Source organism: Rhinatrema bivittatum, chromosome 8 (assembly GCF_901001135.1).
Source record: "Rhinatrema bivittatum chromosome 8, aRhiBiv1.1, whole genome shotgun sequence".
In the NCBI taxonomy this organism is placed as follows: Eukaryota; Metazoa; Chordata; class Amphibia; order Gymnophiona; family Rhinatrematidae; genus Rhinatrema; species Rhinatrema bivittatum.
The window spans coordinates 247,652,409-247,677,783 of NC_042622.1; the positions used below are offsets into that span (position 1 = coordinate 247,652,409).

At 43.3% G+C, this 25,375-nt stretch overlaps 1 protein-coding gene across 1 annotated transcript in view; it reads right to left on the reverse strand.

Moving 5' to 3' along the window:
• Window positions 1–17,219: 17,219 nt before the first annotated feature.
• Window positions 17,220–25,375, reverse strand: part of FAM32A (family with sequence similarity 32 member A) — a 67,843-nt gene continuing 59,687 nt past the window's right edge. Inside the window, exons 3-4 of the mRNA XM_029614492.1 lie at window positions 20,715–20,768; window positions 17,220–17,876 (exon numbers count right to left, since the gene is read on the reverse strand). Of these exons, the coding sequence (XP_029470352.1) occupies window positions 17,808–17,876; window positions 20,715–20,768 (123 nt within the window). The 3' untranslated portion in view covers window positions 17,220–17,807. The remainder of the gene's footprint in view (window positions 17,877–20,714; window positions 20,769–25,375) is intronic.

A 25,375-nucleotide genomic window follows, 5' to 3' on the forward strand; every position in this document is an offset into this window, starting at 1 on the left:
TTAAGGAGGAGCCCGTCCTTTTGGAAAAGTCTCCCCCTTCCCCAAAAGGTTGTCCAGTTCCTTACAAAACTGAATCCCTTTTCCCTGCACCATCATCTCTGAGTACCTGCACGTGAAACAGGGAGCATTTCAGAGAATGCCACCCTGGAGGTTCTGGATTTCAGCTTTCTACCTAAAATCTGAAATTTGGCTTCCAGAACATCCCTCCTGTTGCGTGTGCTGGCTGCGGCAGGCCCGCGGCCAGGCCAACTTACCCTCTCTGCTACCAAATCCAGCATGTGGCTCCACGTCCCTTGCGGCGGTAGGCCACCGACTCTGTCCTCGGGCCAACCCCAGTGCTCCATATACTGCGACAAGGTCCTGTGTTCCGCGGCGGGCCTCTCCATGTGGTCCATGGAGGGACACCGCCGTTCAGCGCCACGTTCCTCCCTAGGCGCGCGCGCATCTCTTTCTCTTTTAAAGGGCCCGCAGCGGGAACTTGGCCGCGGCCGCGGCCCCAGATGATGACGTAGCTGAAGCTCCGGTATAAAAGGCCAGGCTCAGCTCCTGTTAGTCGCCTTTGCAACAGGTCTCTATGCTGGTCATGTACTTCGTTGCCTCCTGGTGATATCTTCTTGTTCCTGATTCCTGTTCCCTTCGAGTTCCTGTTCCTGGTTGTCTTTTCCATTCCTGTGTCCCTGCTACCCAGCTTTCCTTACGGACTGATCTCCTTCTGGCCCCGACCTCTGCTTTGCCCGACCACGCTATTGATCTTCTCCTGGCCCCGACCTCCGCTTTGCCCGACCACGCCATTGATCTTCTCCTGGCCCCGACCTCCGCTTTGCCCCACCACGCCATTGATCTTCTCCTGGCCCCGACCTCCGCTTTGCTCAACCACGCCATTGATCTTCTCCTGGACCCGACCTCTGCTTTGCCTGACTATGCTACTGATCATCTCCTGGACCCGACCTCCGCTTTGCCTGACTATGCTACTGATCATCTCCTGGACCCGACCTCCACTTTGCCTGACTATGCTACTGATCATCTCCTGGACCCGATCGCCGCTTTGCCTGACTATGCTACTGATCATCTCCTGGACCCGACCTCCGCTTTGCCTGACTATGCTACTGATCATCTCCTAGACCCGACCTCCGCTTTGCCTGACTATGCTACTGATCATCTCCTAGTCCAGACCTCAGCCTTGCCTTGCCACCAGCCTTGACTCCAGCTTGTTCTATGACGTCTCTATTGTCTACATCTTGGACTTGGCCTTTCAGGCTTCAGCCTGTTCTTGCTCGGGCACCCCCTGTCAGACTTTGGTTCCTATTGGTGCCCAGGTCTCCGCCTCATCCAGTACAGACTCTCCAGTTCTGTTGCTGCCGCCTCTGGGCTGACCTCTCCTTCTCGATATTAATAAAATATAAAAATATAAAATATCAACATTATTAAAATTGAAAAATACTACAGTCGAAATGAATTAACATAGTTGGCGTCAGTGGAAAGATTTTTTCATTGGGATTTCCTTTATGAGAATTGTTTGATACGACATGGAAATCAATTTTTGCTCTTTTTGATTTTTGTCAAATTGTTTGAGCGATGTCCGGAACAGAGGAGTTGAAAACTTTAAGTGTTTTTGGAAGCTGATCTGCAAGCGCTATTATTGAGACCATCTATTTTCAGTGACAATACCACATATACAAATACTGACCAATGGAGCACATTACAGAAATTACTAAGATGATCAGTTAGAACCACTTTACATGCTGATACACTCCTTGAGTATTGTAGATGTCAATGTATTCCTAGAGGTCTTCGAATTATGAAAGAACCACATTTGTATAAAGAAGATCCGGAATTCCTGAGTGATTGGAATGCGATCCTAAACAAATGTAGTTTGGATCTCATGATTCTCATCTTAAAGACAGCACAGAAGAAAGAGCAAATTTTACAAGAAGAAATTTCTACCATTAAAAAAGAGTTAACAGGGGGCCCTCATAAAAACCCCGAGCTTTGTGGTAATATCTGAGGTGAAGGAGAAGGGAGTATTTGGCGCATTTACCTGAACTGTTTTGCCTTCTTGCTCTATTTGCTTGCAGCGAACTTCGGGGGTAGGGGATCTGCCCCGATGGTTTCGCCATTGATTTCCGAGACTGACGTCATCAAGGAGGGTCCAAGGAGGGCGCTCATAAAAACCCCGAGCTTTGCGGCCCTAAGGGGCGCGCGGCTTTCTTTGAAATTTGGTGAAACAAGAATTAAGAATTATGGATACTTAACTCCCATGAAGTTCTCCTACAAAGTGAGTAAGAAATTTTCAGTAGTTTTTTCTGTTTCCTTCTTACTCCCTTCACACTGCCTCCACTTGTTATAAGTCTCCCTAAGAAACGAAGGAAGGAGAGCTTAAACTCCTCACTGTTAAATTGACTTTGAATACATGCCTCATACGAAGCGGAAGGGAAGGGTGCGAATAGCTACTTAAGAACATAAGAAATTGCCATGCTGGGTCAGACCAAGGGTCCATCAAGCCCAGCATCCTGTTTCCAACAGAGGCCAAAACCAGGCCACAAGAACCTGGCAATTACCCAAACACTAAGAAGATCCCATGCTACTGATGCAATTAATAGCAGTGGCTATTCCCTAAGTAAAATTGATTAATAGCCATTAATGGACTTCTCCTCCAAGAACTTATCCAAACCTTTTTTGAACCCAGCTACACTAACTGCACTAACCACATCCTCTGGCAACAAATTCCAGAGCTTTATTGTGCGTTGAGTGAAAAAGAATTTTCTCCGATTAGTCTTAAATGTGCTACTCGCTAACTTCATGGAATGCCCCCTAGTCCTTCTGCAGCTGTCATGCCTATGCCCTCTCAAGCAACTATTGAGGGGTTTTTCGCTCTAACTCATGTATCTACCCCAGGAGCATCTGTTGAGAGGATGGGTGAGTAGCACACCCAGGCCTCCTTAGATACTTTAACATCTTTAAGCCCTGGAGCTCCAGAGACCTCTTCTCCCCCATTAAACACCCATATCCAGTTACAGAATTGGTCAGTACACCAAAAGGAATTGGGTACTAAAATGGTTGCAGAAGCTGGACCTGAGACAATATCAGAGGATGTTAAAAGTAGAGGCATAATAGGAGGGATAAATGCCTCTATTGTCAACTTGGAAGGAGGAGAAGAACTGACAAATGAATCCAGTAGGATTGTGGTAATTTGTCAGGAAGGAGGAGTGAGGGATTCTCCTAAAGAAAAACTGGTTAATTCCTCTGAAGTTACCCTTGGAAAACTTTGGGAAGCCTCTTTGAAAATTCAAAATATGATAGTGTTATTAACTGAATCTGTTAATTCACAAAAAAAGATTCAAGAAATTGAGCCTAAGTTAATGTTAGAAGAGACAAAGATAAAGGGAATTGAAGAAAAGATCTCACATATTCAAGAAACACAAAGTTACTCCAAGATGATAATATTGTTTCAAAGAAGATTGAAAATTTAGAAAATCTTGTTAGATATCATAATTTACATGTACTGAATTTCCCGAAAGTAAAACTATCTCCTTGAGAGCAGTTTAAGAAATATTTAACTGAAATATTTAAATTATCAAAGGAAAGTATGCCTGCAATATCAAAAATTTATTTTGTGTCTAAAGCATTGAAAGAGCAAGGGATAGTGAGGGAGTCTAATGTGGTAATGGAAGATAATTTAACTGAATTTCTTGAAACTACGGAAGAGGAACAGATAGAATATTGAGGTACACTTTTGGTGACCTTTGTAATATCATCAGATAGAGACTCAGTCTTAAATATGTTCTTCCGGGGCAAAAGATTTGGGTTTTCCCAGACTTAACCAGGGTCATTCAAATTCGTAGGAGAAAATTTCTAGTTATGACTCAAGAGGTTAGACAATTGGGGTTAGGATGTCTGTTAGATATCCTTGTGTTTGGTACATTTGAATAATGCTAGATATCTTTTCTTTGAACCTTCCCAATTAAGGTTTCTAATAGATAACCAGGGAATTGGGAGGACCAACACTCAACATACTCAGGAATAATAAAATAAATATGGGTAACCTTCCTTTTTCCATAAGTAATTAATTTAGTTATTTGTTCTGTTTAATTTTGGAGACTATATACCTGCCTTAAATTATTTAGGAGAAATAGGGATAGATAGGATTATATTATCATTTACTATTATACTATTATCATTTACTATTATAAGTAAAAGTAGAATAATAATCCTTATATTGATTATGAATATGAATATGTAACAACTGGAAAACCATTTCTGTATTATTATTGTAAAATTGAATAAAAAATAATAAAAAAAAAAGTTAACAGCTTCAATAGATATTAACACCTTTAATGATCAATTGGATAAACTAAATGAATCAATAAATAAACTACGTTCTGAAATCAAGAAAAATAAATTGGAGAAATTCAGTCATGATGAACAAGATTATACAAAAGTGTACATATACCCATGGATGAATGACGATAAATCAAAATCGAATAATCAAAAAGTGACATTTGATTCTAATTGCGATGATTCTTCTGGAGATGAGATTCAAGCACGACAAGGTACTACAGTGAATAAGAAGAATGCCATTCAAGATAATCGGTTTTTAGGGTCCCGAGGGCGAGGGGGCTGTCGACCCTTCGGGACGAGATCGGGCTTCAAACCGTGGTTAGAAGATACCCATCACAACAGCACATGGCAAACGAGATCACAAACCAATTGTGCCTCTAGTATTGAATTTATCACATCAGGAGTTGAGTTACACTCAAATTCAGGTGTTGAATAAGGGGCTAACATTCATACATACTCCTAAAGCTGATTTATTTGAACTAGAAGTAGCTCTGTACAAATTTGTTCGTAAGTTATACCTTAAGCATTTTTTCAAAGATTTACCTGAGACTATGGACATTTCATTGTCTAAAAACAATTCCACCTGGAGCCCGCCGAGTGTCCCTGATCCAGTTATTAATACTTTTCATCAGGTGATTCTACGTCAGTTACGTATGGGTTTTACAGCAAAACATGATTTTTCTAATTTAACAAAAGAAGAAATAATAGCTAACAAGGATCTGCGGGAGAATCGTGAAATTATTATCAAACCGGCCGATAAAGGGGGCAAAATTGTGATACTGGATCAGTCACAAAACATTAAAGAAGTCGAAAGACAATTACAAAATGCACAATTTTATCTTCCCCTGCATCATGATCCATTGGAAATGTTGTTACTAGAAATTGAATATCTTATCACGGAAGGTGGACAGATAGGTTTTCTTACAACCAAAGAAATCACTTTGTTTTTAATACGGAGGCATGCTTTGGTCCCATTATTTTATATACTACCCAAAATACATAAAGATATTAAGAATCCTCCAGGTAGACCGAATGTGTCAAGTAGAGGGTCTCTACTGGAAAATTCGTGGATCATTTCCTAGCTCCGTTTGTTTATGAGTTACCATCCTATGTTAAGGACTTGCAACAGATGATTACATTTTTAGAAAATTTACAGTGTAATGCACAACATCTTTGTTTGGCTACTTTGGACATAGAGTCCCTATATACCTGCATTCCTCAGGACAAAGCCATTAATATTGCTATGGAATACTTTGAACTTCGTCCCCGTCCTCATCGGATTCCTTCAGAATTCTTGCGTTCTCTATTAACAATCTCATTAACAAAGTATTATTTTGCTTTTGAGTGTCAGTTTTATCAGCAGATCTGCGGAATAGCGATGGGAGCCACAATGGCCCCTGATTTGGCAAACTTATATATGGGTCATTTCGAAAAAATTTGGATTCATAATAAACATCCTTTTTCCCAACAGATTGTAACTTGGAAATGCTATAACAATAATATATTCATTATTTGGGAGGGGTCAAAAGAAGAATTTGATTCTATTAATGTTATGGTTAAACATGTGGATAAAGGTGAACCGGATTTTCGGAAGGCGTTTGACAAAGTTCCTCATGAGAGGCTTCTAGGAAAAGTAAAAAGTCATGGGATAGGTGGTGATGTCCTTTCGTGGATTGCAAACTGGCTAAAAGACAGGAAACAGAGAGTAGGATTAAATGGACAATTTTCTCAGTGGAAGGGAGTGGACAGTGGAGTGCCTCAGGGATCGGTATTGGGACCCTTACTTTTCAATATATTTATAAATGATCTGGAAAGAAATACGACGAGTGAGATAATCAAATTTGCAGATGACACAAAATTGTTCAGAGTAGTTAAATAACAAGCAGATTGTGATAAATTGCAGGAAGACCTTGTGAGACTGGAAAATTGGGCATCCAAATGGCAGATGAAATTTAATGTGGACAAGTGCAAGGTGATGCATATAGGGAAAAATAACCCATGCTACCACCCAAGAAAGAGATCTAGGCGTCATAGTGGTTAACACATTGAAATCGTCAGTTCAGTGTGCTGCGGCAGTCAAAAAAGCAAACAGAATGTTGGGAATTATTAGAAAGGGGCGGTTACTACCCCAGACCAAATGTGCCTGATACTTCACTTTCAATGCATATCCAGCATGGCTTTCTGCTTCAACGGCAGGGGAGAAGAAGAAAAAAACCAACAAGGGCTGTACACCATAGTCTAGGTAAAACAAATAAGCATGGGTGTAGCTTGCTTATCGCGGCGGTTACTGCCCCTACTACCCCTAACTAATCAAGCTAGATATTTCACTTGGATGCAGCTCCATCACTGCTCTCTACATTAATGGTGGGGGGTAGAAGGGAATAGAACAAGGAGCTAAGAGAAACAGATAAGAATGAGAGAAAAAATGTATGAGGCTTGCTGGGCAGACTGGATGGGCCATTCGGTCTTCTTCTGCCGTCATTTCTATGTTTCTATGTTTCTATGTGAATAAAACAGAAAATGTCATAATGCCTCTGTAGCCATGGTGAGACCACACCTTGAATACTGTGTACAATTCTGGTTGCCGCATCTCAAAAAAGATATAATTGCGATGGAGAAGGTACAGAGAAGGGCGACCAAAATGATAAGGGGAATGGAACAGCTCCCCTATGAGGAAAGACTAAAGAGGTTAGGACTTTTCAGCTTGGAGAAGAGACAGCTGAGGGGGGATATGATAGAGGTGTTTACAATCATGAGAGGTCTAGAACGGGTAGATGTGAATCAGTTATTTACTCTTCCAGATAATAGAAAGACTAGGGGGCACTCCATGAAGTTAGCATGTGGCATATTTAAAACTAATCAGAGAAAGTTCTTTTTCACTTAAAGCACAAAACACTGGAATTTGTTGCCAGAGGATGTGGTTAGTGCAGTTAGTAAAGCTGTGTTTAAAAAAGCATTGGATAAGTTCTTGGAGGAGAAGTCCATTACCTGCTATTAATTAAGTTGACTTACAAAATAGGCACTGCTATTACTAGCAACAGTAACATGGAATAGACTTAGTTTTTGGGTACTTGCCAGGCTCTATGGCCTGGATTGGTCACTGTTGGAAATAGGATGCTGGGCTTGATGGACCCTTGGTCTGACTCAGCATGGCATGTTCTTATGTTCTTATGACAACATACGGAGGCCTACCTAACTCCAGCCGGCCCCAGTACCCAAAGGCTCAACCCGCAGGGAATGAGGGCTGGTATTGGCGAAGCTCCAGCCGGCCTCCATCAGTCAGCCCATTCCGCCTGCCGATGGTGGGGATCCGTAGGATCCCTCCTACGGGTAGCGTCAACCCCACCTCGGCCCAAGGGTCTACCTCCTGAGCAACACCTCCCACATTTTCCTATGTCATTGTGCCCACATGTATCACAACAGCCGATTCCTCCCCAGCACTGTCTATAATCTTATCTAGGTGATATGGGAGGTCCACCACCTTCACACCAGGCAGTCAAGTTACCAGGAGGTCCTCATGTCCACCAGCCACCCAGTTGGTGGACTTTTCTAATAATTGAATCACCAACTCTGATAGCCAATCTAACCCTTCCTTCTTGGGCAGTAGCTCTGGAGACTTGTCTTCATTGCAAGAGGACAACGCATCATCTGGAGAGCAGGTCCTTGCTCCAGGATCACTTCCTGCTACACCAGGGTAATGCTCTCCAACTAGGAGACCTTTCTAATCCAAGGCAGGACTGAGGCTGTCAGACTGGATTTTGGACTTGGCTACTATGTCCCTGAATGTCTCATCAATGTACCTCTCTGTCTGCCTCAGCTCCTCCAGGTCTGCCACTCTAGCCTCCAGAGATCGGACTCATTCTCCGAGAGCTAGGAGCTCTTTGCTCTGGGTGTGCATATACAATCTCATAGCGGTGGGTAAAAAATCATACATGTGACTGCAAAAATCTGGAAAGCTCCCCTCTTGCTGCTGGACTATTGCCTTTATCTAATTTAGTTAAGTTTTAAATTGCTAAGGGAGTTGGAATTAGAGTAATTTAAATTTATTGGTGTATTCACTATTTAATCTGCACCTAACAAGGGGATCATTAAACTCAATAAAGGCTGGTGCAATTGTATGATTTAGATAACAGCCTGATTGATTTTTAATGATAAAGAGTCTCTTGCCTAAAAATCGAGGGTTGAGCTAGGGGTGGGTGGGAGAGAAAGACAGACACTAGAATAAACTCCCTCCCACTATTTCACCTCTCTCCAAACTTTTTTAAGTCCTAAGATTTCCCAAAGCTATACTTACCAATCCTCTTCAACCACCATTAAGTTGATCTTCACTCAAAGGATTGAGGTTTGAGATTCACATGCCTAAGATCACGCTTCCGGTCCTCTTCTACTGCAAAGGGTGCGGGGCCTCTGGAAGCTGGCACTGTGGAATTTGAAGCCTGGATTGCTCTCTGTAACCTCTGGAGTCCTCTCCCAGGGGATTATGGGAACAGTACACAGCTGAGCCTTCCAGTCCTCTTCTACCTAAGACCTAAATTGTCTTCCACCCCATGAGTGTGCCTTGAGGACGATGCCCCTGGCTACATATCTAATTCTATTCTCTGGCAGCCACTGGGGCTTCAACTCCCCTGGATCTTTAACCAGCTTTTCCAAGCAGCATCTTACCCTTGAATGGTAACTTACTGAGTCTGGCCTTGGAAGCTGAATCTGCCACCTAACTTCTTAGTTAAAACAGACACCTGGCCATCACCACCTGTTTGGATGAGTGATTAAATCATATAGTTTATCAGTTGTGAAGTCTCTTATCCCTCCCTCCCCCTGCAATCTTCCACCTCAGGGGCTAAGGGGTTTTGCTAGGGCCAGCATTACAGAGCTCTGGCCCCATATCTCCTGCAGACTACAGTTTGTAGGGTCAGACTAACCAAGTAGAAAGAATTTTTCAATAGGGATTCTACTTTCCTGTGATGTGGATCCTTCAACACTGAGCACCCTTCAACTGGTAGTGTTGTGTGCCTTGTTACTGCTGCATCCACCTTCAGAAGCTAAAAGAGGTGTGCTCTCTCCTTCGCTGTATAAGGTACAGGTTCTCCATATTCATTCTGCTTCTGAATGTTGCCATTGGGACATCCCATTCTAACCTAATCATCTCCTGAATGGCTAAGTGTATGGGGGATGCTTTGGGAGGCTTCTTTATACCTACTAAAATTGGGTCTCCTTTCAGCTTCTCCTCCTTAGGCTGCTCCTCACTCAGCACTTGTGATACCCTGGAAATGCAGACACTCAGTATCTCTTTCCTAAAAAGTCAGAGTCTTTTCCCTTTCCTCTTCCACATCCCCAGGGAAGGTTTTTTCCCCTCTCCAATAGGTCTGAATCCCTGCCCTCTAGAGGTCTATCCAGGCACAGCTGGAGCTTCAGCCTCTTTTCTGGCAATTCCCCCTCTTTCTGGTATAACTCCAGGCTTTTACCTGCCTTTAATCCCCGAGCCCCCATATTACAATATGCTTTGTGCATAATTTTCACACTGAGAAGCCTGTTACCCCCAAAGCTCCCTTGCCCTGGGCCTTTGGAGTTTGGTGAGTTCCTTGCCGCTAAACTGCATCTGCTCCAATGCCTTGGAGAAATGCCTTGTTTTGCCTACAGCTGCCACGTTTGTCTCCAGCAATACTGGGCATAAACCGACAACCTCTCTGCTCTTGCCATGCTGCGAGGCGTGTTTCCTTCCCACCTCCATTACATTTCTTACAGAACAAGCCTTCTACCGATGCTGTGCACTTAGCCCCACATTACATAACTTGCATCCTCTTTCCATACCTTACTGCCAGAGGGTCACAGTGCTTTACTTGGGGCTGTTGAACACTGGAGGAAATTGGACTTGCACGTGCCTGCTACCCAGGGGAGGACAGGCCTAGTCTACATGCAGGGCTCAGACATGCTAGCATCTTGGCTACTGTTGCCTTTTTTTTTATTTTTTTTTTTAAGAGAAGCACCCCAGCTTTAATTGGCATGGGATATGCAGGAGCACTGAGCCTCCTGATCCCCCTGGGGGAGGAAGAGCAGTCCATTCTGGCTGTCATCCATTTGTTACCCCTTACTCAGTCCTGGACTTTAGGGGGAAAAAAATCGGTGTTGATCTAGAGTCTAATGCAGACTTTCTCTGCATTAACATCTTCTTAAGGCTGAGGATTACTGATGCCTTCCCTGCTATACCACACTTTCAAGTAGATTTTAAAAGGCCCGCAAGTGTAAAATCTGGGGGTTATGTGTGTGGCCGGGCCCTGTGCGCACTGAGCACATTTTAAAAAGGGCCCAGCCCGCACATAACCCCCACTACACAAAGAAGTGCTGGGCCAAAGAAAAGGGGTGTGCCAGGGGCAGGGTCTGGGCGGGCCAGCACCATTAGACACTGTCCTTGGGAATCGTGCACTGGCAGCAGGCCAGTGGGCAGAGTTTACTTCTGTTCCAAAGGAGCAGTAAGGTAAAAAAAATAAAAATTGGGGATAGAGCTTGTTTAGGCGTCAGGGAGGAGAGGGGAGGGGAAATGGGAGGAAGGAATCCCCAGTCCACTCCTTAATTGGAGCAGACTGGGCAGGAACATGTGGATAAAGGTGAACCGGTAGATGTAGTATACTTGGATTTTCAGAAGGCGTTTGACAAAGTTCCTCATGAGAGGCTTCTAGGAAAAGTAAAAAGTCATGGGATAGGTGGCAATGTCATTTCGTGGATTGTAAACTGGCTAAAAGACAGGAAACAGAGAGTAGGATTAAATGGACAATTTTCTCAGTGGAAGGGAGCGGACAGTGGAGTGCCTCATGGATCTGTATTAGGACCCTTACTTTTCAATATATTTATAAATAATCTGGAAAGAAATATGACGAGTGAGATAATCAGATTTGCAGATGACACAAAATTGTTCAGAGTAGTTAAATAACAAGCAGATGTGATAAATTGCAGGAAGACCTTGTGAGACTGGAAAATTGGGCATCTAAATGGCAGATGAAATTTAATGTGGATAACTGCAAGGTGATGCATATAGGGAAAAATAACCCATGCTATAATTATACAATGTTGGGTTCCATATTAGGTGCTACAACCCAAGAAAGAGATCTAGGCGTCATAGTGGATAACATTAAAAATCATCGGTTCAGTGTGCTGCGGCAGTCAAAAAAGCAAACAATGTTGGGAATTATTAGAAATGGAATGGTGAATAAAACGGAAAATGTCATAATGCCTCTGTATCGCTCCATGGTAAGACCGCACCTTGAATACTGTGTACAATTCTGGTCGCCGCATCTCAAAAAAGATATAATTGCGATGGAGAAGGTACAGAGAAGGGCTACCAAAATGATAAGGGGAATGGAACAGCTCCCCTATGAGGAAAGATTAAAGAGGTTAGGACTTTTCAGCCTTGGAGAAAGAGACGGTCTGAGGGGGGATATGATAGAGATGTTTAGGCTCAGGTAGGACCCACAGTCACCCATTCTTGACAGATGGGCAGCCAACAGGTACACCCCCCCACTCAAACAGGTCATTAAGAAATTCTTTACAATCCAGGATTACAGTGGGCTCTGGTAGAATTAGACCTGTGATGAGGAGACACACAATGTACCAAATGCAAAAAGAACAACAAGCCTTCTCTATATTAAAAACTGAAGAAGTTCTTGAGAAAAGCATTGAAGTGTTACCAGCAAAGAGAGAGAAAATACAATGCATGCAGAATTTCAAGATCCATAAGCAAAAGAAAAATCTAATTCAGATGAATAACTCTGTCAACAGTGGCACAACTACAAAAAGAGAGAGTGAAGTGAATAGCAAATCTCAACTAATATCTTATAAGGAGTCCAGGAAAAGCAATAACCTTAAAGAGAGTACCTGGAAGGCTATGACCACAAATGCTCATAGTTTGGGAAATAAAATCCCAGATCTGCAGGCCCTAATGGCTGACGCAGAATTGGACATTGTTGCTATCACAGAAACATGGTTCACAGAATCTCATGAATGGGATACAACAATACCAGGCTACAACTTGTTAAGGAAGGACAGAGAGGATAGAAAAGGGGGAGGTGTGGCTCTTTATGTCAGAAACAACATCCAAGCATCTGAGCTGCAAGGAAGTTGGGGTAAGGAAGAAGCACTATGGGCCAACCTAAAAAAAGATGGCGGAGCGTCCATTTATATTGGAGTGGTTTACAGGCCTCCAAACCAAAAGGAAGAGCTGGACAGAGATCTGATTGAAGACATCCATAAGATAGGCAGGAAGGGAGAAGTGGTGATCGTGGGTGACTTTAATATGCCAGATGTAGACTGGAAAATCCCATCTGCAGAAACTAAAAATAGCGGAGCGATAGTGGATGCCATGCAAGTATCTTTGTTCAAACAAATGGTGTTGGAACCCACAAGAGAAGGAACTATTCTCGACTTAGTGCTCACTAATGGAGATAATGTCTCCGATGTCCAGGTGGGCGCCCACCTCAGCAGCAGTGATCATCAAACGGTATGGTTTAATATCACTAAAAGAATAGGGAAAAGAACCACAAAGACCCGAGTTTTACAGTTCAAAAACACAGACTTTGAGGAAATGGGGAAGTACCTAGAGGAAGAACTAAATGGATGGGAGAACGAGAGAGATGTGGATCAGCAGTGGACCAATCTAAAAGGAGCAATCACCAAGGCAACTGCTCTATATGTTAGAAATGTAAAGAAAAGCAAAAGAAAATTGAAACCTATCTGGTTCTCAAAGGAGGTGGCTGACAAAATTAAAGCTAAAAGAATAGCATTCAAGAAATATAAGAGATCCCAAAGGAAGGAGCACAAAGAAGAATATTTGTATCAACTGAGGGAGACAAAGAAATTAATCAAGTTTGCAAAAAGGCAAGCAGAAGAGAGGATTGCCAAGGAGATAAAAAATGGTGACAAAACATTTTTCAGATACATCAGCGAAAAGAGAAAGGTCCAAAGTGGTATAGTGAAATTGAAAGATGGTAATGATCAATGTGTGGAGAGAGACGAAGAAATGGCAGACATATTAAACGAATACTTCAGCTCTGTGTTCACTAAAGAAGACCCTGGAGAAGGACCATCTCTACACAACAAGAAACTGGAGGGAAGTGGAATGGATGAAAATCCTTTTACAGTAGAAAATGTGTGGGAAGAGCTAAAGAACCTGAAAGTGGACAAAGCCATGGGGCCTGATGGGATTCATCCAAGGATATTGAGGGAGCTCAGAGATGTTCTGGCAGCTCCGCTGTGTGACCTGTTCAATAGATCCCTAGAAACGGGAGTGGTGCCGAGTGATTGGAGAAGAGCGGTGGTGGTCCCGCTTCACAAGAGTGGGAACAGGGAGGAGGCTGGCAACTACAGACCGGTTAGCCTCACTTCGGTGGTGGGAAAAGTAATGGAGTCACTGCTGAAAGAGAGAATAGTGAACTATCTACAGTCCGGAGAATTGATGGACCAGAGGCAACATGGATTCACCAGGGGAAGATCCTGTCAGACAAATCTGATTAACTTTTTTGACTGGGTAACCAAGGGCCGAGGAAGAGCGCTTGATATCATATACTTGGATTTCAGCAAAGCTTTTGATACGGTTCCGCACAGGAGACTGGTGAATAAAACGAGAAGCTTGGGAGTGAGGGCCGAGGTGGTGACCTGGATTGCAGATTGGCTGACGGACAGAAGACAATGTGTGATGGTAAGTGGAGCCTTCTCTGAAGAGAGAGCGGTTTTAAGTGGTGTACCGCAAGGATCGGTGTTGGGACCGGTCCTGTTCAAAATCTTTGTGAGCGACATTGCGGACGGGATAGAAGGTAAGGTTTGTCTTTTTGCGGATGACACGAAGATCAGCAACAGAGTGGACACGCCGGAAGGAGTGGAGAGAATGAGACGGGATCTAAGGAAACTGGAAGAGTGTTCGAAGATATGGCAGCTCAGATTCAATGCCAAGAAGTGCAAAGTCATGCATATGGGGAGTGGAAATCCGAATGAACTGTATTCGATGGGGGGGGGAGGGGCTGATGTGCACGGAGCAAGAGAGGGACCTTGGGGTGATAGTGTCTAATGATATGAAGTCTGCGAAACAATGCGACAGGGCGATGGCAAAGGCCAGAGGAATGCTGGGCTGCATAGAGAGAGGAGTATCGAGTAAGAAAGGGGAGGTGGTTATTCCCTTGTGCAGGTCCTTGGTGGGGCCTCACCTGGAGTGCTGTGTTCAGTTCTGGAGACCGTATCTACAAAAAGACAAAGACAAGATGGAGGCGGTACAGAGAAGGGCGACCAAAAAGGTGGAGGATCTTCATCGCATGACGTACGAAGAGAGATTGAAGAATCTAAATATGTACACCCTGGAGGAAAGGAGGAGCAGAGGTGATATGATACAGACTTTCAGATACTTGAAAGGTTTTAATGATCCAAAGACAACGACAAACCTGTTCCGTAGGAAAGAAATCAGCAGAACCAGGGGTCACGATTTGAAGCTCCAGGGAGGAAGATTCAGAACCAATGTCAGGAAGTATTTCTTCACGGAGAGGGTGGTGGACGCCTGGAATGCCCTTCCGGAGGATGTGGTGAAGACCAGAACTGTGAAGGACTTCAAAGGGGCGTGGGATAAACACTGTGGATCCATAAAGTCAAGAGGCCACCAATGAAGAGTGGGTGACTCGCCAGAATGACAGCTACTGCCTGGAGACAATACCCTTATTCAATAAACATACACATGCTTACTGTGACTCCAACATCGCTCTAAGCTTCAACAGCAAGAGGAAATGTGGAAAAATGGATTTACACTCACAAAGAGGGGAGTAGCTGGCTTGTTACGGCGGTTACTACCCCAAACCAAATAAGCCTGATGCTTCACCTTCAATGCATATACAGCATAGTTCTCTGCTTCAACGGCAGGGGAGAAGAAAAAAGGGTTCGCACTCACAAAGCGGGGAGTAGCTGGCTTGTTACGGCGGTTACTACCCCAAACCAATTGTGTCCGATACTTCACTTTCGATGCATATCCAGCATGGCTCTCTGCTTCAACGGCATGGGAGAAGACTGATACATCACGCATTTCCAGCATAGCTCCCTGCTTCAACAGCAGGGGAGAAGAAAAACAACCAATAAGGACTGTATAACATAGTCTGGGTAAAACAAATAAGCATGGGTGTAGCTTGCTTATTGCGGCGGTTACTACCCCTACTACCCCTAACTAATCAAGCTAGATATTTCAATGGTGGGGGTGGAAGGGAAATAGAACCAAGAGCTAAGAGAAACAGATAAGTATGAGAGAAAAAAACGTGTGAAGCTTGCTGGGCAGACTGGATGGGCAGTTTGGTCTTCTTCTGCCGTCATTTCTATGTTTCTATGTTTAAAATTATGAGAGGTCTAGAACAGGTAGATGTGAATCTTATTTACTCTTTCAGATAGTAGAAAGACTAGGGGGCACTCCATGAAATTAGCATGGGGCACATTTAAAACTAATCGGAGAAAGTTCTTTTTTACTCAATGCACAATTAAACTCTGGAATTTGTTGCCAGAGGATGTGGTTAGTGCAGTTGGGTTCAAAAAAGGTATGGATAAGTTCTTGGAGGAGAAGTCCATTACCTGCTATTAAGTTCACGTAGAGAATAGCCACTGCCATTAGCAATGGTAACATGGAATAGACTTAGTTTTTGGGTACTTGCCAGGTTCTTATGGCCTGGATTGGCCACTGTTGGAAACAGGATGCTGGGCTTGATGGACCCTTGGTTTGACCCAGTATGGCATTTTCTTATGTTCTTATGAACAGGGGAAGGCCCTATTGCGGCGCTGCGCATTGGTTTCTAAAATCGATCCCCCCCTCCCGTGTGAGTCCCGACCCACCCGCACATGAGTGCGCTGATTTAAAAAAAAAAAATCGGGTGCATGTGTATATGCGGATACTGTATTTTATAACATGCGTGCGGCACCTTCTGGCTTGGACAAAAAGGAACATTAGCTTACTGCTTTAAGCGTTAACCTTTTTAGCATACAAGTACAGAAAACATGCACTAAAGTTTAAGTTTTTTTTACAGTATTATATTTGTTTATACTACTATTTTGCCTTAAATACAAAACAAGCCCAACACTACCTAACCCCTCAAAATGAATCACAAAATATTGGTATCATAAAGCAGACTGTCAGGTGACTAAAGAAGGCAAAATACCATAATCTGATGTGAGCACAAGCATGGTTGTAATCATTTACCAAGATAGATCATATAAAAATATTAATGTCCATAAAATGTTATGTTCATTACATTTTTTCTGCACTTAAGAACAGTGAATAATAAAATAATAAACCCAACGCAACAAATATTTGATGGACAACACATTTTTCATAATCTATCTTGGTAGATGACTACAACCATGCCTTTGTTTACATCAGATTATGACATTTTGCCTTCTTTAATGACTTGGCCTCTAGGCTATCAGTTTAGTCTGTGTTCATAATCCCCAGCTCTTTGCATTTCTGTTATTACATTGGGGTCCCAAGTGAGCAAAAGAGATGCGAGAGCCTGCCTCCTGTTGTAGCCCACTTCATTCCTTCATTGGAACTCCATAGCTTTTACCAGAACTAGGAAATATATCCTTATCCTCCCTTAGGCTCCTGCTTGCGACAGAATTAAGTTCTGCCATAGACAGCAGGCTCCTGCTACTTTGCAAGAAGCAAAGACTGCCCTCCCCCCCTCCCCCCAATCCATTGTGCAGCTGCCTGGGTGTTAGACTTCTGGGTAGCATTACTACAAGCTGCATGCTTAAAATGCTGATACCAGGGCACTATATAAGCAGAAGTGAAAACGTGCAAATTCCTCCCATCATACCCCCAGTTCCCTTTTTATGAACAGTTTCAACACTGACGTAGACACAGATATTAAAAAAAAAGATTTCTTTTAAGTGTAATGCTTTATTATACTGTAGTACAATATGTAATTCTAGAAGTGTAAGAAAAATAAAATCATAGATTGTATCCTGTTTGAGACCAGTAGAAGCACTGCAGTGGTTCCAGCCAGTGCTGGAGGGGGGTAAGAAACAAATGAAAAAAATTGCTTAAATAAAACCTGCTTTAAATGTTTTTGAATATCCATTTTTATTACACTACATCTGAAGCGTATAATTCTGGACGGCCATAGCAAAACAGCTGATGTTAGCTGGAACATTTTTGGCTCACATGGACCATTGCTCTTAATCAGCAGAGACCCAGCCACTGTACCTACAAGCCCAGACTGGATGCACTCCAACACAAGTGCAGCATAAACACATCATGCATTCAAACACCTCAAATGCCCCTTCCTCCTTAAGAACTTAAAGCAAGTAATCACCAGTTCTCTCTATTTTGTTTTATATCATATGGTAAAAAACCTGATCTGCAGTGACAAAACGCTACAAATAACACATTTTTAAAAATTCCAAAACAACAAAAATATAAGGTAGAAGACAGCGGTGTTTACATAGCAAGAACCTCTTGCTATCAATTATTTCGTCCAGCTGACTTTGGGAATGTCATAATGTTCTGTCAGTGTATCCAAATGTCTGTTAAAGTCCTAAGGAAGAGAGAAAAATAAGAAAGGAACCCACATAAGTATAACAAAAGTAAAATGCAGTTTGAAATTAAAGCAGTCAGCAGTGATTCATGGATTCTTCCTGCAGGCAAATTTCAACTTACAGTAAATAATTTGAGGTAAAAGTGTAAATGAGCATGCATCACTTGGTATGGGGAGGCTGGTATTTTGGAAACAGCATTAGTTTTGGACATGGCTCTTTATTTTTATATCATTCTTAAAATGTACCACCACAAAAATAGGAAAGCAGCTTGCTTCTAAGATTACTGCAAGCACAAAATAATCATATTTTCTAAGACAGGTCAACACAGTACAGTGAAATCCATTGACAAATTCGCCCCTTCAGTTTGGAAGTTATAGCTCAAAGCTCACAAAGAGGAAAACTTTCAAAACTGTTCCCATCCACATATTTACAGGTGTATGTGAGCTCACACAAAGTTGCTAATATATTTTATAACTAGTAGGGATGTGAATCGTTTTTTGATGATTTAAAACAATCGTCAGATATATTTTAAATTGTCAAAAATCGTTAAGAGTCGCGATACAATAGAAATTCCCCCGATTTATCGTGAAAAATCGTAAATCGGGGGAGGGCGGAGAAAACCGGCACACCAAAAAAACCCCTAAACCCACCCCGACCCTATAAAACGAATCCCTTACCTTCCCCAACCCTCCCGAACCCCCCAAAACTTTTTACGAGTACCTGGTGGTCCAGTGGGGGCGCGGGGACCGATCTCCCGCTCTCGGTCCATCGGCGCCATTTTGGCTGCCACTCAAAAATGGCGCCGATGGCCCGATAAAAAAACAAACCCCACCCAACCCTTTAAAAACGACCCCTTAGCTTCCCCCACCCTCCCGATCCCCCCAAAACATACCTGGTGGTCTAGTGGTGGTCCCGGGAGCGATCTCCCATTCTCAGGCCGTCGGCTGCCACTCATAAAGATGGCGCCGATGGCCCTTTGCCCTTACCATATGACAGGGTATCTGTGCCATTGGCCGGCCCCTGTCACATGGTAGGAGCACTGGCTGGCTGGCGCCATCTTTAAAGATGGCGCCGGCCATCCAGTGCTCCTGCCATGTGACAGGAGCCGGCCAATGGCACGGATACCCTGTCATATGGTAAGGGCAAAGGGCCATCGGCGCCATCTTTATGAGTGGCAGCCGACGGCCTGAGAACGGGAGATCGCTCCACCACTAGACCACCAGGTATGTTTTGGGGGGCTCGGGAGGGTGGGGGAAGCTAAGGGGTCGTTTTTAAAGGGTCGGTGGGTTTTTTTTTTTTATCAGGCCATCGGCGCCATTTTTGAGTGGCAGCCAAAATAGCGCCGATGGCCCGAGAGCGGGAGATCGGTCCCCGCACCCCCACTGGACCACCAGGTAATCGTAAAAAGTTTTGGGGGGGTTCGGGAGGGTGGGGGAAGGTAAGGGGTTAGTTTTAAAGGGTCGGGCCTCACTACAAAAAAAATAACGATGTGAATCGGAACCAATTCCGATTCACATCACCCACGATCAGATTTTTTCCCCCTCTAGCCGAACCCGATCGTTAAGACGATCGGGCACATGATTCACATCTTTAATAACTAGCGCAGAAAGGATATGCGCGTGTTACACATGTAAATCAGGGTATTTTATAACATGCACATGGCAATGAAATAACTAGTTTTACCATTTAGTCTACCAGTTCGCCCAGTGTAGACCCTCCTGGCTCTCTCCATTGCACCCAAACCCTCTACCCAGTCATTTTTTCACTTTAACAATATTTATGATCACTTACACCACATATTGAAGAAAAGTAAATATGTGCACATGTCAATTTGGCAGGTTTTAAAATATCAACTTATTTGCGTAAATGTTGGCCCCACCACAGAACACCCCTGGCATGCCCCTTTCTTACATGCCCAAAGTTAGTCACGGACCCCGATTTATTTATGTAAGTTGCAGTTTTGAAAACAGCATGTATTTATGCATGCAAGTGCTAATTTTTAGTCATCTGTAAGGCAAAAAACAATTTAGTGCTAAACCAGGTTCACCAAATAAGCAAAGTCTGAGAGATGATCATTGGGTATCTGGGACACCTTGAATTCTCAAATTAAACATATTCTCCATGCATTAATAATCATTGGTGTACCAAAGATTACGCACAAGAGCAAGTCTCCAAAGGATATAACCCAAATCCTGTCTCCGCCTCCCAGCACAAAAAATAAATAAAAATAAATAAAGCAGGTTGAATTTCTCCTGATAGTCAACCACTTACACCAGGCAAATTTTAGAAAATAGATGCATATACCCACAAAAGTCCTAGCCTTTCTGCCAAGCCTACCACCAACAGATGGGTTGCTGCTGGCAGGTTGCCCCTCAACAGGAGAACCAAAGGCCTTTGGCTCCTTTGGGAGGGTGAGTGATTTAAAATGCACTGAATTTTGTCTATACTGTGTGGGGGGATTTTCAATTGGATGATTTACCTTATCCTTTGATGAGTTGGGGGAAAGGGTTTATATTTTATTTTAAAATTATTTTATGATGATATTATTAAATATGTTGGAGAAAAGCAGGGATACAAATGGGAACATTCAAAGAAAGAGTTCACAAAATTAATGTGAAAAATAGCACCATCACATGATTGGACATTAGCCATTAGGAGTGAGACTATACAACATGCACTCTGGTACCAATAATGACAAAAATTAACTTTACCTGTCAGTGCTTTGAACACACATATTGGGTAGATAATGAATTGACCACTGTGGACTCATCCTCGTGATCCCTTGTAAAGAGCTGTCTGATCAATAAACTGAACAACAAGAAATAGGTCATCCTTACCTCAACTCTTTGCTTGTGCGTTTTTGATGCTTTCTTCAATATTCTTTCCATTTGCTAAAGAAAGACAAAAAAATAAATAAATACATGGCCGACTATAATACCCACAAATTCTGAAATCAACTGAGTGGCAGGAAGAGAGGCATGGACATTTTGCATATCCAACAGAGCTATCCAAATTGTTTATAGTATCACGCTACCGGTTTCTTTGCTCCATGGCACTATCTTTTGGTCTTATTCATAAATTTCCTTTTTTTATTGCCCTAATGTAGTTTACTTCTTATATCTGAATACTTATTTGGAAGGAACACTCTTTCCTTAAGGATCACACCTCGGTTCCCCGAGATCATTCTCTGCTTCTTAAGTTATATTTATATGGAGAATTTTTTTTTCTTGTTAATTTCCTCTCTTCAAATTCCACTACACCAGTCCAGACAAATGGGTTATTTCCATCTGCCAAGGGATGGAGTGACAGCACACAGTTTTCTCTGTGATGTCATCACTACTACTTAGATGTGGTACAGCTCAAAGAAAGCCAGTATTCCCATAAGCGAAGCACTAAACACACACTATAAACATGAAAAACACTCAAGCTTTTTTTTTTTTTTTTTTTTTTTAAACTTCCCAAATACAGAAGGAAGATCCTCTGAAACCAAAGGATGAAGCTTAAGAGGAAGGGAAAAGTATCTCCTTTTAAGAAAATATACATATCAGCAGTAAGAAGTAGGGATGTGCAGAAGGAAAAAATTTGTTTCGATTCTGTTTTCGTTTCGCAGGGACCCAAATTCGTTGCATTAGTTTCAGAGGGGGAAAAACCAATTAGTTGATTAGTTTCATTCATTTTCCCATTAAAGTCAATGGGGGAAGTATTTGCAGCCTATTTTTGGCTGCAGAATTGGAGTTTTATCATCAATTCTGATGAAACTTCTGGGGAGCAATCATCATAAGAACAAGAACATAAGAAATTGCCATGCTGGGTCAGACCAACAGAGGCCAAACCAGGCCACAAGAACCTGGCAATTACCCAAACACTAAGAAGATCCCATGCTTCTGATGCAATTAATCAGAACGAGAAAAGAGCTCCAAGGTACTTAGACTGTGGCAAAGTGGCATCAAAATGGCATGAATAGCCTAAGGCACTGTAAAGGGGCAAAGGGATACCAGGATTGGCAAGTGTGCTTTAACAGAGGTGCAAAGCAGCAGCAAGAGTGTCAAAAACACACCACAGCTTCAAAAGAGAGCACAGATAACAGTTGCATGAACCTCGAAGGCAGCACAACAGGCAAAGTGGCAAGACAAGTGGCATCAACATCCTACAGCACAATGAAGGGGGAACATAGCAAGCAGAAAGAGTGTCAGAAAAAAATACAAGGCGCCGATAAAGGGACAAAGCAGCAGAAAGACTAGCACCAACACACTGAGGAACCATGATAGTGGCAAGAACACCACAAGGAGTAGAGTGAGTCATCTGGTGTATGACAGCAAGGCAGAGTGGCAGAAAGTTGATAGGGGCAAGACAGGCTGGCAGAGCTGAGGTAGTCAGGTCCCTGTGGTTTAGATAGGGGCAAGACAGGCTGGCCCCGGGGAGAGTTCCCTTTCCTTTGCGCAGGAAAGAGCTCCCAAGAATGGGTTCACCCCTAGAGTGTGGTGTTTCCGTTGGCGTCTAGTGAGTTCTCGCTGGTCTTAAAATCTGGTGGACGTAGCAGATATACAAACGAGAATTATGAAGGCCGGGGCGGAGGAGGTTTCCATGTGAACAGCGGTTCAACATAGGTCAGCGGGTGTTAAGAGATATGCTGGCTATACCCAGGGAGAGTACCCTTTCCTTTGCTCAGGAAAGGGCTCCCTAGAATGGATTGTTGGCCCCTAGAATGGAGCACGAGCCTTCAAGCGTGGTGAGTCGACGTGGAGGAGGTTTCCATGTGAACAGCGGTTCAACATGGGTCAACGGGTGTTAAGAGATATGCTGGCTACACCCAGGGAGAGTACCCTTTCCTTTGCGCAGGAAAGGGCTCCCTAGAATGGGTTGGCCCCTAGAGCGTGGCGGTTCCATTGGTGTCTAGTGAATACCCAGAAGCTATTCAGTGTACTTATGCACTTCAGCTGATGACAAAGGAACTTGAAGAGCTCTGAGAAATAAGAAAACTGCTACTCAAGTCCAAATCTACAATATCAACCTATGTTGACTTTGTACCCTACAGTGCTTCTGTAAACTATGGGAACACAGAGATTAACTAGAGTACAACTACCACCAGTTTTCTATAGCACTAGAAACATTAATGTTGGCACCTAAGAAACATCTAGGGAAAATGGCCCATATTATGAAGGTCATGAAAACTATTGAGCATATGAAATATCCAAGCTCCAAACTGGACAGACAGGCACAGCGTTAGAGCTCAGGCCCTTGTAGGGATGTAAGGCCTGGACAGTGGACGGACAGGCACAGAGGTCAGGCCCTTGTAGGGACATAAGGCCTGGACAGACAGGCACAGCGTCTGAGGTCAGGCCCTTGTAGGGACATAAGGCCTGGACAGTGGACGGACAGGCACAGAGGTCAAGCCGTTGTAGGGACATAAGGCCTGGAAAGTGGACTGACAGGCACAGAGGTCAGGCCCTTGTAAGGACATAAGGCCTGGACAGTGGACTGACAGGCACAGAGGTCAGGCCCTTGTAAGGACATAAGGTCTGGACAGTGGACTGACAGGCACAGAGGTCAGGACCTTGTAAGGACATAAGGCCAGGACAGACAGGCACAGCGTTTGAGGTCAAGCCCTTGTAGGGACATAAGGCCTGGACAGTGGACGGTCAGGCACACAGAGGTCAAGTCCTTGTAGGGACGTAAGGCCTGGATAGAAAGCCACAGAGTTTGAGGTCAAGCCCTTGTAAATGGGGAGGAGGAATAGCCTAGTGGTTAGAGCAGTGGAGTATGAACCAGGAGACCAGGGTTCAAGTCCTGCTGTCACTCCTTGTGACCTTGGGCAAGTCATTTTACCCTCCATTGCCTCAGGTACAAAACTTAGATTGTAAGCCCTCTGGGGATAGGGAAATACCTACAGTACCTGAATGTAAACCGGTGTGATATCTCGATTGAGATCGAATGTCGGTATATAAAAATAATAAATTTAAAAAATTTAAAAAAAAAAATACCCAGAAGCTATTAACTGTACTTATGTACTTCAGCTGATGACAAAGAAACTTGAAGAGCTCTCAGAAAAAAGAAAACTGCTACTCAAGTCCAAATCTACAATATCTACCTATGTTGACTATGTAGTTTACACAGTGCCTCTGTAAACTTTGGGAACACAGAGGATGAACTAGAGTGCAACTACCACCAGTTTTCTATAGTACTAGAAACATTAATGTTGGCACCTAAGAAAGATTTAGGGAAAATGACCCATATTATGAAGGTCATGAAAACTATTGAGCATATTTATTTATTTATTTTTAATTTTTATATACCGATGTTCCTGTATACAATACATATCGCACCATTTACATGGAACTGAACAGTCGCCTCAAGGGCGGAATACATTAAAACAGGTGGACAGGAAAACTTTTAGGGAGCCATTCATAAAACTCGATTAACTGTAACTGGGTACCAAACTCAGAAACATATGTACAGTGGTATATATGTCGTCTATAGCTTCATCATATGAAATATGCAAGCTCCAAACATCTTAAGTCAGCTTTTTATGTTCTTACATTCCAGATGTTGCAAAACAGGAAAAAGAATATTCTGGAAAGAAGTGATGCACAAATACATGAAACTGAAATTAGAAATACTAGAACTAAACTCAGACAGGCCCAGCATTTGAGGTCCGGCCCTTGTAGTGAAGTAAGGGCTGGTCAGACAGGCACAGCGTTATAGGTCAAGCACTTGTAGGGATATAAGTCCTGGACAGTGGATGGACAGGCACAGCGTTTCAGGTCTGGTACATGTGTTGATATTATCTGAAGCATAGGAGGCAGTTGGAGCTGCTGCAAGGCTTTCAATTGCTTTTATTCATCCTGCCATTTGCAGGGAAAATTTGGAAATCCAAGCAAAGGCATGTTTATTTTCAAAAACACTAGCATTTCCATCAACTCTGGTGCCAGCCTTGAGCTGTGAGGGCTGGCACACTGGTTGGTGGACGTGACACTGTCACGTTCACTGGGCACACTGGTTGGTGGACGTGACAGATATTGCTGAGCCACTCTGGCTATGTGTTGCCAGACAGTGGACATGTGTGCCCAATATGCCAGCGGATTTGTCTGCATGTCCTCTGTGGGTTCTGAGAGATACTGTGTCACTGACAGTTGTGCTGGTGTCTCCTTTGCTTGGGTGGGCTGAGAGTCACTCATGCCAGTTGCTTTCTCTCTAGCCCGTTCCAGAACAGATGATTTTTTATGGGCAACATGGCTTTGGCGTACTGAAGTGGAGGAGGAAGTACTAGCTGTCGCTGACAGAATGCTGCTCCTGCTTGGGCTAGCACTACTCTCTTAAGTGTCCGCTGTTTCCTCGTCTGCTTCAAGCCTAATCTGTATCTGCCTATGGCGCTCCTGTTCATGGACTTTTACTAACAGCAGGTTCTTCACCAATAGGAGACAATTGTACTGTAGGACGAGTTTCCCTTTCATACGGGGATCACAGACTGTGGCGAGCATGTATGTGTGGTCTTCTGTTA